Source organism: Ahaetulla prasina, chromosome 2 (assembly GCF_028640845.1).
Source record: "Ahaetulla prasina isolate Xishuangbanna chromosome 2, ASM2864084v1, whole genome shotgun sequence".
Taxonomy (NCBI): Eukaryota; Metazoa; Chordata; class Lepidosauria; order Squamata; family Colubridae; genus Ahaetulla; species Ahaetulla prasina.
Genome location: NC_080540.1, coordinates 190760855 through 190781695, shown reverse-complemented (window position 1 = coordinate 190781695; position 20841 = coordinate 190760855). Strand labels below are relative to the sequence as shown.

At 42.3% G+C, this 20841-nt stretch overlaps 1 protein-coding gene across 11 annotated transcripts in view; it reads left to right on the top strand.

Annotated features, from left to right (window-relative positions):
* Positions 1-20841, top strand: part of ADGRL3 (adhesion G protein-coupled receptor L3) — a 673676-nt gene that overhangs the window by 478804 nt on the left and 174031 nt on the right. For all 11 annotated transcript variants that reach the window (XM_058169767.1, XM_058169775.1, XM_058169766.1 and 8 more), the window contains one exon: positions 8564-8773. In XM_058169767.1, the coding sequence (XP_058025750.1) occupies positions 8564-8773 (210 nt within the window). The remainder of the gene's footprint in view (positions 1-8563; positions 8774-20841) is intronic.

Sequence of the window (20841 nt, the reverse complement as noted above, 5' to 3'; positions counted from 1 at the left end):
TGAAAATTAAATCATCCTTGGTTCTCTTAGATCAGTAATGGCGAACCTTTTAGACACTGAGTGCCCAAATTGCGCATGCACACATGCCCAAAATGAAAGGTGTGAAAGTGAAAGGACATGCGCGCATGCGCAGCAGAGACCCAAAGACCAGCTGGCCGGCGGCAGGTGGGGCATCCCAACACCGGCAGCGCAGCAAGAGGTAAGACCTTTTGCTTTCATGAGCTTCTGTTTCGTTGTTTGCAGGGAAATAGAAGCTCACAAAAGAAACGCCACAGAGATCTGACCTGGGCGACGGCGCATGTGCCAGCAGAGAGGGCTCTGTGTGCCACCTCTGGCACGTGTGCCATATTTTTGCCATCACGGTCTTAGATGCTAGTTATCTTGTCACTCCCATTCCTGATGCACACCAACATTTTGGATATGGTTTTCACTGATCTTATACTTAATCCATCTTTAGAATGATATATACCATTCATTTTCTTAAACTCTTAGATAACCATGTACTTAGTCTCTCTTCCTGCCATGGATTTATTCCTATGCAGCAGATGATATGACCTCTACTACTATGATTATGCCATTGTCTTGCTCCTGTAAAAAGGTAAGAGAATACCTATCTGACCTTGATGAATATAAATCACTGGGGCCTGACAGATTACATCCTGGAGTTCTGAAGTAGTGGCAGATATTATCTCAGAACCATTATAACATATCTTTCAAAAATCCTGGAGCACCAGGGAAGTACCCGAGTATTGGAAAAGGGCTGATATGGTATGATAAGGGCTGATATCTTCAAGAAAGTGAAAAAACAGACCCGGGAATCTAAATGACTTAGATGAGGGAATAGAAGAGGAACTCATCAAATTTGCAGACTGGCAGGAACAGCCAACACCCTTGAAGACAAGCTCAGGTTCCAAAAAGATCTTGACAAATTTGAACAATGGGCCCTATCCAACAAAATGAATTTTAATGTGGAGAAAAACAAAGTTTTCCATTTAGACAATAAAAATCAAATGTATAAATACAGATTAGACAAGATCTACAGATTAGAAAAAACAGTAATTGTGAGAGGGACCTTAGAGTCCTAGTGGATGAGCACTTGAATATGAGCCAGCAGTGTGCAGCAGCAGCCAAAAAAGCTAATACAATCCTGGATTGTATAAACAGAGGCATGGAATCAAGATCACGTGAAGTATTAGTACTGCTTTATAAAACCCTAGTAAGACCACACTTGGAATACTGCAACCAATTTTGGTTACCATACTACAAAAAATATGTTGAGACTTTGGAAAAAAGTTCAGAGAAGAGCAACTAAGATGATCAAAGGCCTTGAGACTAAAACATATGTAGAACAGTGGCAGGATTTAGGTTTCGCTAGTTTAAAGAAAAGAAGAATTAGAGGTGACACGATTGCAGTATTTGAGTATTTGAGGGGCTGCCACAATATTATGAGCAGCTGGCAAGAAGGTGCCAGCTAGGTGTACAAATAGTTTTTTCATCTGTACTGCCAATGAAAGGTAAACACCTGATAAGAGAACAAAGGATTCTAGAAGTGAACCACTGGCTAAAGGGTTGGTGTCACAAAAAAAACTATGGATTCCTGGACCATGGTCTGCACTGCAAGGGGCTTTTGGCAAAGGATGGGCTTTTGGCAAGGGATTGGAAGACTAATTCTGCACCAACTGAGAAATCAAATAGGTTCCTGACCAACTTAGCTGACAACTTTATTGTTCAAAAGGTAGGGAAAGGAACTAGAGCAGTGGTGCAAACCTATGGCACATGTGCCAGAGGTGACATGCAGAGCCCTCTCTGTGAGCACATGCGCCATCACCCCAGCTCTGTTTCTGGTCTCTGCCCCGCATGCACACATGCCTCCCACCAGCCAGCTGGTCTTCGGGTCACTGCCCCATATGTATGGGGCATGCAGGTGCGGAGTGTGTGCATGTACCCGCACCTTGCAGTTTGGGTGGGGCAGGAGGAATGGGTGGGGTGCGCACGCATGCAAAGGGTGCTCATGCACTTGCAGTTTGGGCATGCACACACACTTTGGGCACTCGGTGCCTAAAAGGTTCGCCATCACTGAACTAGAGGGACAGCTGTACTGGACCTAATTCTCACAAACAGAGACATTTTTGCTAGAGAACTTTTTGCTAACCAGTTAATTAATGTTAATTGTAGGAAACATACTACAGTAGTAATGAGGGACTTTAACTACCCTGACATCAACTGGGAAACAGACTCTGCATGAAGTGGGAGATTGAACATCTTATGAGCCTAGCTGACAATTTTGTCATCCAAAAAGTAGAGGGAACTAAAGGGTCAGCTATATTGGATTTAATTCTTACCAAACAGATGATATGATAGAGGGGGTTGAAGTTGCAGGAACCTTGGGTGAGAGTGATCATGTCATACTAGAATTCAACATAATGCAAACACAAGCAATAGAACATAACTTAAATTTTAAAAGAGCTGATTTTAACAAACTCAGAGAGAATTTGGGAAAGAGTCCTTCGATGAAAATCCTAAAGAGGGAAACAACTCAAGAAGCTTGGGAAACTTTGAAAAATATGATCATAAAAGCCCAGTCCAGCACAATAGCACTGTAAAAGAAAAACAAGAAATCCAAGACAAAACCAGAATGTCTGCACTAAGATCTCTCTGACAAATTGAAAGACAAAAAGGACAACTACCAAAAAATGGAAAGAGGGACACATAACTAAGGCAGAATATCAACAGATAGCCAGAATCTGCAAAGACGAAGTCAGGAAAGCAAAAGCTCAGAATGAACAAAGACTTGGAACAAAAGTCAATTAAAAAAGTTTCTTCTAACATATAAATAACAAGAAAAAAAATCAAGGAAACAGTCGGTCCACTAAAGAGAGAAGACAGCAAGGAAGTAACAGGCAGCAGAGAGAAAGCAGAGCTACTTAACTCGTACTTTGCATTGATCTTCACACAAAAAGAAACTATAGCCCAACCTACCAAAAACACAACTGTAAAAGACAGACTAGAAATAAAAGTTAAAATAAGCAAAAAGATGGTAAGAGAACACCTGTTCTCTTGATGATCTTGAGGAAAACAAAATAGAAATCACCAGGACCTGATGGATTACATCCCAGAGTCCTAAAGGAGCTGATAGTATGCGGTGCCAGCCAAAAAAGCCATTAACAGAGGGATACAATCAAGATCAAGTGATGTACTAAGACCACTCTATAAAACCTTAGTAAGACCACATCTAGAATACTGCATCCAGTTGTGGTCACCACACTATAAAAAGATGTTGAGACTCTAGAAAAAGTGCAGAGAAGAGCAACCAAGTTGATTAGGGGATTGGAGACTAAAACATACAATGAACGCTTGCAAGTACTTGGCATAGCTAGTCTGATGAAGAAAAGGACCGGGGAGACATGATAGCAGTGTTACAGTATTTGAGGGGCTGCACAGAGAGGAGGCTGTCAAACTATTTTCCAAAGTACCTGAAGGACAGACAAGGAATAATGGATGGAAACTGATCAAGGAGAGATTCAACCTAGATATAAGGAGAAATTTTCTGTCAGTGAGACCAATCAATCAATGGAACAGCTTGCCTTCAGAAGTTGTGGGAGCTTCATCACTGGAAGATTTCAAGAAGGGAGTGGACTGCTATTTGTCAGAAATGGTGTAGGTTCTCCTGCTTTTGCCAGGGTGGTGGTGGTGGTGGTTGGAATAGAAGACCTACAAGGTCCATTCCAACTCTGTTAATATGTTCTTCAGAGATTTATGTGGATGGATCTGAAGCCTAGATAATTATGACATAGATAATGGCATTGTTGACTTGGTATGGGAGCTAGAGCTGAAACTACTGCTTCCAGCTCTTGAAATGTCTCTTCTTCGTCTTACTTATCTGAATACAATTCTTGAGTCAGGAGCATGACACTAAGGGCAGATTAAATTAGGCAATTGAGCAAACCTTTCCTTGAAGCAATGTTATAGATTTGTAGTTGTTCTAAATATATACCAAATTATTTTCAGGAATGTAAATTTGCCATAAACATTGCAAGTTACATCTTCCAGTAAGAGGTTTTGTTTATTTCATAGAGTTATAACATAGAGTTGAATGAAATATTTGGTAATCAAACCCAACCATCTGCGTTGAGATCATTTATTCTTACTCCTTTCTCAACCTCTCCTATTAATCTAGTACATAGTATCAGTTTAAGGGGATTTTTTTCTAGAGCCTTCCCATTTAACCTCTCTTAGTTACTTCTTAGCCACAAACATTTGGAATGAATTCATTTAGAGCAACTATTGTAGAAACCAATATCAGGGATATAATTGTTAACTTAAAAAAGATGTCAGTAAATGAACTGAGATTAAAGTTTGAAGAGAATCTAGAGGATTCCAACACAGTGGGCGAGTGATATCATGACCTGATGTTGACTAATAAGAAGAAAAGGGGGGGGGGATATAAGTTACATTTTTAAAAAACCATTTCCTTCTTTCCTTCCTTTGTTTCTTACTTTTTTATTTCCTCCCATTTGATCCATCACTATGCTATTCAAAACATTCATTTTCATTTTCGTTTATGATTCATAGAATTTGTAGGAGAAGAATCATGTTAATCCATAGTAACCAAAAATCATAAAGAATCTAATAGAATGCATTAGTCTGAAAACCATAAGCTTTCATGAGCTCAGAGGTATAGCTCCCAAAAGCTTGCAATTTTCAATAAAATGTGTTGGCTTATAAAAGGTACCACAGAGACTTTTTCTGTTACATGATTAACAGCTAAAACTTGGATTCCATAGGAAAGACTACATTTCAGTCTAATGCTGATTCTAGATATTTCTGTACAGATTGTTTGCCTGGAAGATATGTTTAACATATTGAATCTTAGTATTCAGTTAAATGACTTTAATATTGACTTTAAAATGTTCAAGGGAATAAGGCAAGGTATACTCAAAATTCACCAGAAGGATTTCACCTTAAAATTTGGTGGAAGCCTTCCTATGCCAATGGGAGACACTATTATATTCATGACCCATACTTGAGCAATACCTCAGTTACAAAGCAGAATATTACACTGACAGAGTTGTTTTACTAGCAAATATTACTTTACTAGCAAATTATAATAGGATAATTGCTGCTTATGCTAATGGTAGTTAATGAATGAATGGTAGTTGTGATATTACCTAGTATATTGTGTGTGTGGTGAAGCAATTGTCTGCTGGAGGAGTATTTCTGATGTTTTGAGTTCATTGATTCCCTTTGTGGGCATTTTGACATCATTTCCACTCGATCACTGTGATATTTCAATCCATTTTCTAGTTACATATTAAAATCTAGCTTTCAATCAAAAGTGGTTCTCTGAAAAGGTATATTAATATAAATTTGCTGTCTGCCAGAAATGAGGTTCATGTTTTGTGTTTATATGATTTGCAAAATTCTCCTTGGTATAAATCTTCTTTGTATGGTTTAATTTAAATTAAATTATTAAATTACCACAAGTCATATTCTTTTTTAAATTTCTTTTTTCCCCTTTAAAATTAACTTTGCATTGTTCAAGATTCTTTGTTCTTGGTGAACAAGGGGGAGAGTACAGGTCCCATTTCATTCAATACTGATGAAATGGCATCTTTCAAGAATTGTATTATACATGCTAGTTGAACTATTAGGAAAGGATATAAACCCTCTGATGATGACTCTTATCCCATAAGTTTGCTCTTCAGCTTATAGAATAATTGTCTATTTGGGGCAAAAGATCCCTTATGGATATGTCCTAGAATCAGTGATGCTATCAGGATTTCCTAAGACTAAGGAAGTGCTTGATCTACACATATATGGATGTTGACTTCATACAGGGGTAGGATGTCTAACAAATGTAAGGCTGATGACTATGAGGAGAACATCAAAGCTATACATCAAAGCTCAGCGGTTCGAATCCCTAGTGCTGCTGTGTAATGGGGTGAGCTCCCGTTACTTGTCCCAGCTTCTGCCAACCTAGCAGTTTCGAAAGCACGTAAAAATGCAAGTAGGAAAAATAGGAACCACCTTTGGTGGGAAGGTAACAGCGTTCTGTGCACCTTTGGCGTTGAGTCATACCGGCCACATGACCACGGAGATGTCTTTGGACAGCGCTGGCTCTTCGGCTTTGAAACGGAAATGAGCACCGCCCCCTAGAGTTGGCAACGACTAGCACATATGTACGAGGGGAACCTTTACCTTTACCTTTACCTTTACCTTTTATACTCAGATTGTATCTGCCCCCTTGTGCCAGTGAGATGGCACTGATAGTTTAGGTGCTACTGGATTGATTGTATTACAGATACCCATGATTAAAAAGTGCTACTGCTATATTTCCCAACTTCTTCAAGGGCAATTTTAATAATCAAACTTTCATTACATGAAGAAACAGATGACAAATGAGACAGAGAAAGAAAGATGAATTAATTTCTATAGAGCTCTCCTGTAGAAAGAATAAATAGTGATTATAAATAGTGATTATAAATTGAAGGAGCTAAAATGTTCACTATCTGTGGTCTCTACCACTGCCGAATCCCTCAAAATGTTGATGCAGCCAGTTAATTGATAGAGACAGATTCAGTTGGAATACAAAACAAGGCTTTTCTGTTAAATCCAGAAGGTATATGAACTAAAGGCAAAAAAACAAAGGAATTATTCACTCTGGCTTGTCATTGAGCTGACAATTAAATCAACTGTTCTGTCTAAGATGAACAATAAAATAATTGTGCCAGCATCTCTGGGAAGGGCCCTTCTAAACAAATTCCTCATGCAGTCCTATTATATACTATCGCATTTGAGCAAGTTATGCGTATTAAGGAGAAAAACACATTTTATTAAGCTGAATTCAAGTTCTAATGATACTTCAAAGACATGAACACCAAATTATGGCTGGAATGAAAATGTATCTATGCCTGCAGATAGGCAAGTGGCTGCTTTGAATACTAGAGAAGGAAAACATTGTAGCTAATTTAATTGAACTCATTCAACATCTGTTTCAATTCAAACTTGTGGAGGGATTTCATGCTGAGGGAAAGCTTACCCAATCTACATATGGCTGCTGTATTGTCTTACTAATATATAAAGTTAAACTATCAAGATACAGATTTTTATTTCAACATGTAATGTATTTCTATTACAGGAAACCTGAAGCATAGGTTCTTTTGAGATAAATAGTTTTTAAAAGCAAAGAGAAAGGTGAATAAGTTTTCCTTTTATCCTTGGAGGCTTCGTTAGTTGTATAACCTTGATTTGCAGTACACATAACTGCAGAGGAAAATAATGTGAACAGTCAGGTGGAAATCAAATGCAAAATATCAGATAATTATGTTAAAATTTACATTTTGAAAATTGCTAGCTTTGCCTTCTTAATATTTTAATACTATAATAGTTAAATAATTCCTATATATACTATTACAGTATTTAATCTATACTATAATAGTTTAAAAAGTGGAAATTCATTTTAATGTTTATTATTGATGGCCGTTATCTTCTTGAAATGAACCACCATACTTTTAAAACATTGCCAATATGAAAGGATGAAAAATCATTATTCCCTCTAAAAATGTATTCATTTATTAAACTATATTTATAACCTACCCCAATTCAGGCAGAATCTCAGCGGGATCCATCAATATTGCAGGCAGAGAATTAAAAAATATAATTTATTAAAATAATCAGTGAATAATCAAAAACCTCATAGGTATCCATGAAGCAAAACTAATTAATGGCCAATATCATATTGATCTATAATTGGCCTGTGCAAAGTGATTTACTGTAGATTCATTTCATTTAAGCAATTCTTGCCTTGGAGATGATGCAGTTTTCTTTACTAAAATGAAGATGTAACCTGCTTTACTTCTTTGAAATAACTCAGATAATGTTAGGTACTTCAGACCAGATCCAGTGGGAGATAGACCCTCTCAGCATTCCTCTGCAGCCTTGGCTGAAAGTATTCCAGGCCAGATAACTTCAGGATCTCACAGACCAAAGTTGTCCACCTAGCAGACCTTCAGAACATACTGAAGGTGTTGCACCCTCAGAAACTTTCAGCAAAAATTACTCTCAGACTTCTCCTGCACTATTTTCCAAAAAAGGCTTCCTTTTGTTTTCTCCCATAGTGCAAGCAATGTAGATGAAGTCTAAGGAGAGTTCAAACCAGTCTGATGTGAAGCAAACATTGTTGCCTTGTTTTTGAAGCAGCTTGTTTTATTTAAGAATTTGCTAAAGCAAAGAACCCCGTTTTAAGTCTCATGCTGCAGCTCAGAGTGATCTAGATACTAAATTAATGCTATTAATCTATAATACGTGTCATTTATGTTCATTGTCTTTGTGTACCTGAGTTCAAAACTCAGATGATGCTGTTCAGGATACTAATTTTTAAACAAAACAAATAAGAGGAAAAACGTAAGCAAACAATTAACATAATCTGCGATTATGTTAATATGCACACTATACATTTGTGAGAGAAAGATGGAGACTGTCAAAGTGTCTCAGTTAGACTGAGCTTTCTTAGATTTTGAGAGTCAATATATAATTGATGAATATTTTTTTTAATTATTTGCAGCATGGAGATGCAGTCCATGATCTGATCCTGGATGTCATCACTTGGGTCGGCATTCTTCTGTCCCTTGTCTGCCTCCTGATCTGCATTTTTACTTTCTGCTTCTTCCGCGGACTCCAAAGTGACAGAAACACTATCCATAAGAACTTGTGCATCAGCTTGTTTGTGGCAGAACTTCTCTTCCTTATTGGAATCAATAGGGCAGACCAACCAGTAAGTAACCAGTGACAAAAGCTGAATTTTATCTTTTTCCTTATCTCTGGCTTAGTAATATTACACCACTGGCCTATTTTCCATTAACATTAAAATTATAACTAGCTAATTAGAGTAATCTAATTGGAATTGAGGGTGCAGCCATTTTCACATACATTTCCAAATAAAATGTCCCCAAACCATGAGAAAGCTTTCAAGCTCATAAAATTTCATTTTCATGCTGGATTTTAAACATCATGAGGGGTGGAATTGTAGATAACAGTTACTGTAGCCCTCAGCATTTAGAAGGTTTTTTTTTTCAGCTATACCTTTTCTATATGATCTATTTTCTGACTGACTGGCATTTTCATAAATACAGAAAGCTTAGGTTGGTTTTATATTAAAAGTTTTGATTTTGTTCAGTCATTTAATTTTTTTCATCTCTTCATGACCCAGTGGATATTCTTTTGCCAGGACTGTCTATAAAAATTGAGTTTTTAATAAGCTGATGCTTATTTCATTAATGAAATAATCTAACCTTTTTATTTTCTGTCAACCTCTTCTATGATTGCCTTTGATTTTTCCAAGCATCAATGCCTTCCCCAATGACCACTATCCTTAGAATATGTGGCTAAAATATTTAACTATATTTAATAGTCCTCCTCTGAAGTATTGATGTATCTTTTCATGTCTATAGTTATCAACATTTTGTGTCTGGGAAGATAAAATCTGTTCATTGGTTAAGGTTTGTGACTAGAAATGGAAGAGATTAGTGTCTGACACAATTGTTGCTTTGGAGAAAGAGTAGGAAAAGAGAGAGCCATGTAGATCAACTTGAGCATCTAAATTAAAGCTCTAAGTTAGAAGAACTAACCAGCAAACTTTTCTTTCACCTGTTTGAATGTTGTTGGAATTGCCTCTTAAGAACATTTGTTTTTTCATTTTAATACTGAGCAGCAGAATCATCAAGAAATTCCTCAACTCTTCCCTGTTTCCATCCAAATAATATCATTAGCATCTCTGAACGTTTTGATTTTTTTTTCTCAGCAATTTTTATTTGAATTTATATTTCTTGTTGTCCAACATTTATTACGTTATATGGTGCATTTAAGTCAAATAAATAAGGTGACAATGCATATTATAGGCAACTCAAAAAAACTCAATTTTTATGACCTTGTAGTTCCTTAAGTTGGGGGAGAGTCGGGGAGACTGGATAGAGCTTAGCGTTTACTAGCCAAATGTCCTACTGATGCTTATGTGGTATTTACAGCAGATATTTTTTCTTTGCACTTAGCAGAGAAACATCTGCCACTACCTAGGATTGAACGCTCAACCTTCTGAGTGGGTGACAAGCGTCTTCATTCATTCATTCATTCATTCATTAGGTCATTCATTCAGTTGTTTTATAGTCTGTTCTAATTATTACTTTCTGCTCCTTATGTATATTTTTCAATAAGCAAATGAGTGATCAAGTATGCCTACTTTTTTAAGGACTATCCACAATTTTTGGTTGTCTGTATAGTCAGAAGCCTTAATGCAATCTACGATAGTCTTCTTGAATTCTCTTGCTTTTTCATTATCTGTCAAATGGAAATAATATGCATTCAAGTATCTCTACCTCTTCTGAATCAACTTGCACAGTTGTCATTCTGTGTATGTTCCAGTGTGGATTGCAAAATATTAAAGACTATCTAGGTACTGTAAAAGATAAATGTATTTATTTAATAGTTGAACATTAAATACTGCTGCTGTTTTTTTGTTATTGGAATATGTACTGATTTTTTCCACTTTTCTAAACTGCAAACAGCTCTCCCAACTACATTATCATGCAAAATATTTAAAAGGTTCTGTTGATATTTCATCAATTTCTGCACTTTTGTTGTTAACAGTGCTTTTGTTCTGCTTTTTAATACCTGATTCCTGAATGTCTGGGTTTAGTGTAGTGGTCAAATCTTCATATTTGAACAATTTCTGGATCTATTTTGTACGCTTCCATATATTTCACAATTTCTTCTTTATATCTATTTATTCAAAAGATCTTTACCTTGTTTGTTCTAATTGTGCCCATCGTAACATAAAAGTTCTTGATGTCTGTAATTTTTCTCAGATATCTTTTCCATTCAATTATTATTCTTAGTTTCTTTGCATTGTTTTTTTCAGTATAACTTCTCTTGTTTTCAGCTTTTATCTGGGGAGGTTTCCGTCTGCATCTATTGTCTTTTGCTTGCTTTCTTCAGCTGCTTCAATTTATCATCTAAGATTTATTTCACCTTCTTTGCATGTGGAAATAGTTTTGTTTGCTTCATCTTTAGGAATATCAGAACTTTCTGAGAAGCATTCTGCAGCCACCTTTTATCAAATGTAATTGATTCTTTCACTGCATAATTGTATAGAATATTGTTGGATAATTGTTAGAAGGAAAGAACCAAGAACAACACAAGAAGTTACTTCACAGCAGTTTCTTTATTCCTGTTCACCTGTAGACAGGAATCTTGTCAGACTAAATCACAGATTCACATAACTATTAGATTATAGTCTATAAAAGGTTAGGGAGGGTCTGCCTTGGCTCTCTCTTCCTGTATGCCAAAGTGGCTGAGCTGTCACTTTGCTCCCTGGAGAAGACCTCCTCCCTCCTGTAATTCAGAGTCATCTGAACCATCAGGTGGCAAATAAATTTAATAAATACATAAAAATAAATAAATCTGTACTATATTCCACCACAATAGTCCTATTCATCTGAAAAAGTATGTCAAAATTGGCAGAATATGATCTATTTATCTGGTGATAAGACTTATAGGCCTCCATACCACAAGGTTATTCTTGTGATGTATATTTAGTGGGGGAAAAGTAGTTATATAATATGTTTTGGATCATTCTTCAACAAGTGGGCATAAACAACAACAAAGCATTATTCTAAAACCTGATTTATTCGCATAAATTCATCAGTATTAAACAATAAATAAAATAATAATAGATAAATGTATACCTGTATTTATATCAATTTATCATAATTAAATGAATTCACAAGATTTAAAAGAAACAGATCAGTGACTTTTTTTTCCAATTCTTCACTGAGGATAACAGAACTGCTGCTCCAGGTTATGTTCCTTTGTATCTAAGGACATAACATTAAAAATCTGTAGAGAAGCTGCTGCTAATTTGAGTCTTAATTCCACAAAGCAGGAAGCCTGTAGAGGACAATAACAGACTGGAGTGCTGTTTTCCCTCTCAATCTCTCCTCTTCTGAAGGAGGAGAACAGGACTTAAAATCTTCAAGTTTTACATTACAGAAGAATAAGATTCAGTTCAATGTTTGAACAAATCTTTAATAGGGAACAAAGTTGAATCATCAAGCCAATTACATGACAAAATGAGTTTTGCTTTACTAGAGCTCTTCATGCAAAAGTAGCCATTTGGAGGCAGGGCTGTAATGGCTGGATTTCCTGTTACAAGTAGGACATTAGATGAGATGATCTTATAACAGGGGTGTCAAACTCGCATCATAATGGCATTGTCACGTGATGTATCGTGACTTTTTTCCCCTTTGCTAAATCGGGCATAGCCAGTGCGTGACCCATCCGGCCTGTGGGCTGGGAGTTGTTCTGTTTCCCTTCCCCCAATACTCCCAGCAAAGAGTCAGTCAGAGGCCTCCTTTTCTGATTTATTTACATATATATAAATGTCCTGGCCACGTCTCCCCTCGGGCCTGCCAAGTTTCTGGAGATAACAAGGAAATTACAGATAAGGCCAGAATTACTCACGAATATATTCTTCCCTCCATTGATACAGTTTGCCCGCGCAAATTCATTGCTTTGTCCAAGACAAAAAACCAGGAAGTCCCGCCTCCTATTTATAGTCTCTGCAGATGTCACTGCATGACAATTATGACTTGGCTTTGTCCCAACGCTTCCTCTGCTGCGCGCGCCGGTCACGCTTGCGCAGTCTTGCATCACTCCAAAACTGTTCTTGGGGCGTTGCCAAATCAGAAGAAGGCTCCAGGGAATCAGGCTTTGCCAGCCCCTCCTCCTCCCTTTGAGTGGGTGCCAGGGAGGGAAAGGGCTCAAGAGAAGCAGGGCTTGCCAGGTCTTCTCCCTCACTTTCTGAATCATCCGAGTCCAGGAGTCCGGGTCCAGGAACCTGGGTCACAACACTATCCCTCACCGCAGGGCCCTTCCCCCGGGGCTGACGATCGGGATGCGGTCGGGCTGGGTTCTGCTCATGGAAGGCCTGCACCAGGTCAGGGGCATGAACGTCGGAGGCATCTACCCAGGAGAAATCAGTCCCGTATCCCTTCCACGCGATCAAATATTGGAAACGACCCTTCAGCCAGCGGGAGTCTCGTACGCTGTGGACTTCGTATTCCTCCGACCCGTCCTCGGCGACAGTGACGGGTGCTGTTGGGCATCGAAGGGGACTCGGTGTGGCCTCAGGAACCAGAAGGGACTGGTGAAAAACGGGGTGGATCCGCATGGATCGTGGCAGGGTCAGTCGGTAGGCTACCGGGTTGATGACTGCCTTGACAGGGAACGGGCCTATGAATTGGTGGTCCAACTTCTTTACCGGGCGGTCGGACGGGAGGTGTTTGGTGGAGAGCCACACCCGGTCTCCAACTGCCAGCAGGGGCGTTGCCCGTCGGGAGCGGTCGGCGGACCGTTTGTAGTCCTCCTTTGCCCGATTCAGCTGCTGACGTACCAACTGTTGGACCGCATGCAATTCCGTCAGGAAGGTCTGCATTTCGGGAACAGGAGAGTCCGGTGGTGCCAGAGGGAAGAGCTGCGGATGGTACCCCACATTGGCAAAGAACGGGGTCATCTGAGTAGAGGTGTGCTGAGAGTTGTTAAAAGCAAACTCCGCCAGGGACAGGTAGTCGGCCCAGTTGTCCTGTTGCTGGTTGATGAAGCAACGGAGATACTGTTCCAGTATACCGATGACCTTCTCTGTACCCCCGTCGGTCTCCGGATGGTGCGATGACGACAGACACACCTGCACCTCCAACGCGGCCATCAGGCTCTTCCAGAAGCGGGCTGTGAACTGAACTCCGCGGTCCGAAACCACCCTGTCCGGTAGACCATGGAGGCGGAAGATGTGCTGCAGAAAGAGACGGGCCGTTTTTGCGGCTGTGGGCAGTCCGCGGCATGGGATGAAGTGTGCCATCTTGGTGAGCATGTCCACCACCACCAGCACCGTGGTGAACCCAGAGGACGGTGGCAGGTCCGTCAGGAAGTCCATGGAGATCGCCCCCCAGGGTCTGTCGGGTGTCGGCAAGGGCTGGAGGAGCCCGGGAGGGGCCCCCGTGGCGGCCTTGGCTTGCCGGCACGGTACGCAGGATGTCACGTAGGCATGTACATCATGCCACACTCGGGGCCACCAAAAGGTCCGTGTCACCAGGTGGAGGGTCTTGAAGAACCCAAAATGTCCTGCTGCAGGGTTGTCGTGGCACTGGGTCATGACGAGGGCTCAGAGTGGTCCTGTGGGCACATATAATCGCCCCCGAAACTTGAGTAAGTCCTCCTCCAAGGTCCAAGGAGACGCGGGGCCCACCTCCGTTCTCCTTTGCTGCGACCAGGCGTCCTGGCTCTGTGCCTCTCGCATCTGGGCCCGCAAGTCCACTGGTTCCCGTGCTACGGCCAAGGCTTCTGCCGGCAGCACTGTCCGTGGAGGAAGGGGGTCCTTGGTGCAGAGGTACTCTGGCTTGTGGGACAGGGCATCCGCCCTCCAGTTGTGACCGCTGGGAATGTAGGTGACGCGGAAGTTGAACCAGGCAAAAAACAATGACCACCAGATCTGCCGCTGGTTCAACTTCCGAGCTGTGGTGAGGTGCTCGAGATTCCGATGGTCCGTTCGGACCTCCACCTGATGTCGGGCCCCCTCCAGATGGTGTCGCCAAGCCTCGAATGCAGCCTTGATAGCCAGCAACTCTTTTTCCCAGATGGTGTAGTTGCGCTCGGAAGGATTGAGTTTCCGGGAGTAGTAAGCGCAGGGAAAAAGTGTGCCGCCATTCGTCGGAGCCTGTAGCAGCACCGCTCCCAGAGCCACATTGGACGCGTCCATTTCCACCACAAAAGGCCGGAGCGGGTCGGGATGCCTCAGGACGGGTTCCGTGACGAAGGCTTTCTTGAGGGCTGTGAATGCTTCTTGCTGCGGGGGACCCCACCGGAACGCAACCTTCTTCCTGAGGAGCTGGGTAAGTGGAGCCGTCAGTGTGGCGAAGCCCGGGATGAAGGTCCGGTAGTAATTGGCGAAGCCCAGCAGGTGCTGAACATCCTTCACCCGACGAGGGGCTTCCCAGCTACACAAAGCTTCTACTTTGCATGGGTCCATGGCTATGCCCTCGGGCGAGATGATATGCCCGAGGAATTCTATGGAAGTCCGGAAGAAGACGCATTTCTCCAGCTTCGCATTGAGTTGTTGCTCCCGCAAGCGTTGCAGAACCAGACCAACGTGTCGAAGGTGGCTTTCCCTGGACCGGGAGTAAATCAGGATGTCCGCCAGGTAGATAACCACGAACCGATCCAACATGTCTCGGAACACGTCGTTCATGAAGTGCTGGAAAACGGCGGGAGCGTTGGTCAACCCAAATGGCATGACAATGTATTCGTAGTGTCCGTATCGGGTGCCGAATGCCGTCTTCCATTCGTCTCCTTCTCGCATCCGCAGCAGGTTGTAGGCCCCCCGGAGATCGAGCTTGGTGAAGATCGTGGCCTCCCGCAACCTCTCCAGTAGCTCCGAGATGAGCAGCAGGGGGTAGCGATTCCGCACCGTAATGGCGTTTAGCCGGCGGTAATCACAGCACAGGCACAAGTCCCCTGTCTTCTTCTTCACGAAGAGGACCGGGGCCGAGAGAGGGGACTTGGAGGGCGGGTGGACCCTCGGGCGAAGGTTTTGTCCAGGAAGTCCCTGAGGGCGGCCAACTCGGGCTCCAACATGGAATACAGGCGTCCCACAGGCAGTGGTGAGTTGGGCAGAAGGTCCACGGGGCAATCGTAGGGCCGATGCGGGGGTAGTCGGTCCGCCTCCTTCTCGCTGAACACGTCGGCGAAGTCCGTCAGCTCAGGAGGCAAGGTGATGGCAGCGGTGGGGACGTTCTGGCTGGCACAGGTGTGGCGGATGTGGTCGACGCACTGCAGACTCGGGAAAGAGATGGCGTTCCGTGACCAGGCCACCTGAGGATCGTGGGTCCGAAGCCAGGCCATCCCAAGGACCAAGGGAAAATGAAGGTCCGCCGTGACATAAAACTGGATTGCCTCCTCATGGTCCCCAATAGCCAGGCGCAAAGGCTGGGTGGCGAATTTAATGGGGCCGGACACCAGTTCTCGTCCATCAATTGTCTCTACCCGCATCGGAGGGTCCACCGGAAACTGGGTCACAAAGGCCTGGTCCATAAAGTTTGTTGTGGCCCCTGAGTCCACCAGTGCATGCGCCTGGAGCCCATCCGACTGGTTCCCCAACCATATCCGTGTGTCCAGAATCAGATGCCGAGGGGGCCCAGAGTCTACTTCCGCAACGTCCAGTGGGGGCTTAGTACGTGCCCGACCTAGGGTTTCCCCGAGGTCGGGCCTGCTCCGTTTCCCGATTGGTCACGCTGTGATTCGGGGACCGGCGTGCGTGCCCCACTTCGCTTTCTGGGGCAAGAAGCGGCAAAGTGGCCAGGCTCTCCACAGTACAGGCACAATCCCCCTTGGCGCCTCCGGTTCCGCTCCTGGGCTGTCAGGCGAGGTCTGGCCGCTCCCAACTCCATGGGCTCTTCCGCAGCGGTTACAAAACGTGGGGCGACCCGGGGTGCTGGTGGTGCAGGAAGTGGGGGTGCAGATGTCGACGGCGGGTCCCGGGGGGTGCGACGGGACGGTCGCCGTTGCAGACGGGCATCGAGGCGGAGACAAAGGGGCACCAAGTTGTCGAGGGTCCGCGGCACCTCCACCCGGGCCAGCTCATCTTGCAATTCCTCTGAGAGTCCCTCCTGGAACGCGTCCACCAGCGCTGCATCATTCCAGTCAGAGTCCTGGCACAAAAGACGAAATTCGGCGATGTACTCCTGTAGGGGGCGTTTCCCTTGACAGAGTTCCTTAAGGCGCCTGGTTGCCGTCAGCATTCGAACGGGGTCCTCGTACATGGTGCGCAGGTGCTGCCAAAAACGCTGTTGGTCCGCCAGCAGGGGGCTGTCCTGGAGCAAGAGGGGTGTGGCCCATCGAGCAGCCGAGCCGGAAAGAAGGTTAATCACGAAGGCCACCTTAGCCCGGTCGTCTGGGAAATCCTCTGGCCGCATAGCCATGTAGAGCTGGCACTGTCCCAAGAAGGTCGGGAACATCTCAGGCTGCCCAGAAAACTTATCCGGCACGGTTATCGGGCACTTGCGACGAGGAGGAGGAGTAGGAGGACGGGGGGGGGGCTGCAGGCACATTCCCGGCAGCAAGTTGGCCTGCCAAGTGAGCCACTTGCTGCTGGAGCTGTTGATTAGCCGCTTGTAGCTGCTGTAACTGCTGTTGTACCTGCTGCTGGTCCATCTTTGGTGGAAGATGTTTTAGTCGGGGTCTTGGACAAAATGTTCTGTTTCCCTTCCCCCAATACTCCCAGCAAAGAGTCAGTCAGAGGCCTCCTTTTCTGACTTATTTACATATATATAAATGTCCTGGCCACATCTCCCCTCGGGCCTGCCAAGTTTCTGGAGATAACAAGGAAATTACAGATAAGGCCAGAATTACTCACGAATATATTCTTCCCTCCATTGATACAGTTTGCCCGCGCAAATTCATTGCTTTGTCCAAGACAAAAAACCAGGAAGTCCCGCCTCCTATTTATAGCCTCTGCAGATGTCACTGCATGACAATTATGACTTGGCTTTGTCCCAACGCTTCCTCTGCTGCGCGCACCGGTCACGCCTGCGCAGTCTTGCATCACTCCAAAACTGTTCTTGGGGTGTTGCCAAATCAGAAGAAGGCTCCAGGGGATCAGGCTTTGCCGGCCCCTCCTCCTCCCTTTGAGTGGGTGCCAGGGAGGGAAAGGGCTCAAGAGAAGCAGGGCTTGCCAGGTCTTCTCCCTCACTTTCTGAATCATCCGAGTCCAGGAGTCCGGGTCCAGGAACCTGGGTCACAACAGGAGTTTGACAGCCCTGATCTAGAAGGTTCTTTCCAACTCTTTAATACTGTGATTCCATCATAAAGATCGCCATGTGTATCTCTGCTTCAAAAAGGGAGCAATGTTTCAGTATTTATATAGATGGAATATACAACGTAATTTAATATATCCTTCATCCATTTTATGATTATTACAGAGTGTGTGGTTAGAGAGCTCCTTATCCCCAGCTCCATATGACTCCTATTTTCTGTGGTTTAACATCCAGCTTGGAAAATTATCAACTTCCAGTGGAGCAAAACAAGGGTGTTAGCATTTTAAAAAACTTTTATTAATTTGTTTTATTTACTAAGTTTATTTTGGCCTATATTATCTCTTGCATATGCTATAGATATAATACATTGGACTTAAGTGCTATGCATAGTCCCAAACTAAAAAAGGAAATGTAGAAGTATTTCCTTTTTTTTACCTAAAGAAGATATTGTATTTCATAACTAAAACAGATGGTTCAACCTACTCAAGATGGTACTCCTTCAAACAAGGCATATGTTATAGAAAATAATTACTTTTAAATAGAGCTTATTTGAATTAAATATGCCTCCTGAAACTTTAAAGATCTGACTCTAAAGTCTTTATATCAATTTATTCAGGATGAAAAACACCTCTAAGAACAAGATTCTACCCCTATTATATTGCTAGGTTGAATGTATAATTGTGGATCCCGCATTCATTCATTCAGTTGTTATTTTATGTTAACAATAAATGTAATGACAAATACCACAAAAAAGTTAAAGCACTGCAAAAGATTACAGTGTACTGAAGAATAATGTTCGTGAAAAATCCTCACTTGTGTAGTCCTATCTATATAATCTTTAAAGAAATTCTGCTTTTCATAACAGTATGTTCCCTATAAAGGCAGATAAACAAAACTTTGACTTTTTGATTTTATCCTTAATTGGCTTCTTTTGTTTTCCATGAACAGAGGTATGAGAGCTTAGATTCCTGTAGCTGGCAGCCTCATGTTTGTTTGCTTGCTTGCTTGTATTCTGCCTTTATTATTTTTACAAAAGCAGCAACCATATCTAACACAGCTTCCTACTACTATTTTCATTTGCACGTTGAGAGAAAAAGATGACATTTATCTAATTTGGGGCACATTTCCAGGTATATCATGGAGTTCATTCCAGATCCATTTATGCCAATTCCCACTAAGGGCAACAGAATTATCAACCTTCAGTATCTAGGTACAATAAAGTCCACACCACTAGGTACTTTTGATTATCATCTGATATGTAGCCAAATAAAAGTAGTGCCAATGTTAGAAATTTGCCCAGGTTACTAAAAGCAATCAAGCCTTTAGAGACTGTAACAAGTCTCTTCCAACTGCTACAAAACTTAAGAAAATCAGGATGCTAAATATTACATCAAGCTAGTAACTATAATGTATCTCAGACACGTAATATAATAGATGTCCTAGTTCATTAAATATTTGCATGTACATGACATTTAGAAAACAGCTGTCTTATAGCACAGTTGCGGAATTTTGAAATATAGTTCCGTGATTAAAAATTCTTATATATAGTTGCTTATTCATCATTAAATATCCTATCTTATATTTGACAAATGCTACAATTCAGAAGGGATTACTCAGACAATTGTTAAGTTGTCATATCTCTTCCCATTTTAAATAGGAAAATTACTGATGTGAGAAAAGTCAGTGAGATACTTTGAACTGAATTCTAGACATTCAATGTTAGTTTTACTAGTTTTACTAGGTAATTAGATACAAATTTCTTTTTAAAGGTAAAGGTAAAGGTTCTCCTCGCACATACGTGCTAGTCATTGCCGACTCTAGGGGGCTTGCTCATCTCCGTTTTAAAACCAAAGAGCCAGTGCTGTCTGAAGACGTCTCCGTGGTCATGTGGACGGCATGACTCAACGCCAAAGGCGCACAGAACGCTCTTACCTTCCCACCAAAGGTGGTCCCTATTTTTTCTATTTGCATTTGTACGTGCTTTCGAAACTGCTAGGTTGGCAGAAGCTGGGACAAGTAATGGGAGCTCACCCCGTTACACAGCAGCACTAGGGATTCGAACCACTGAACTGCCAACCTTTCAATCAACAAGCTCAACGTCCTAGCCCCTGAGCCACCGCATCCCTATCTTCTTTTTAAAAGTGTCCATCAAATTTGTGGGCCAAGAAACTGAGTGACAGGGAAATTTTCCAAAAATGTCTCAAAGGCAAGATTCCTCATTAATGATGATAGTAGCATGACTTCTGGGACAACTCCCTCATAATCCCTTTATTTGGGATTTAATAATAGTGTGAGAAGCCAGGGAAGTTCCTCACCTGATGTGGTATTGGAAAGCCAAACAGTAACATGGGACCCATTTGAGGATCCAATCTGAATTGGTCACAGGAACCAGAGCTTATTCTCCCAAGCTTTTGGACTCATAACCTCTTCTTTTGTGATCACCAAGTGGTTTTTTTTCCCCCAACATTGACTTGGAATCTGTCTTCTTGCACATGGTGACAATAGATAACCTGTGTAATGTCATTTCATGCATTTGAAAGCTAATACTAGAGTCTATCTCATCCTCATTTTCTCAAGGCTAAACATTCCCAGAATCTTCATTGTCTCCCTGTAGGACCTGATCATTTTTTTGCTCTTCTCTGAACCTGTTCCAGTTTGTATGGTATTCAGAATTGGACATAAAGAGATATCTGTACCACTACAAAATAAAATGGAGCAGTTACTTATCTTGATTTGGAAACCATTTGTTGATTCAGGATTTTTAAAAAATGAATTGTCCTTTTGTAGCTACATCACACTGCTGATTATATTCCAGAATTCTTTATCTGAAATTCTATTAAAGGTAAAGTTTCCCCTCGCACATATGTGCTAGTCGTTGCCGACTCTAGGGGACGGTACTCATCTCCGTTTCAAAGCCGAAGAGCCAGCGCTGTCCAAAGACGTGTCCATGGTCATGTGGCTGGCATGACTCAACGCCAAAGGCGCA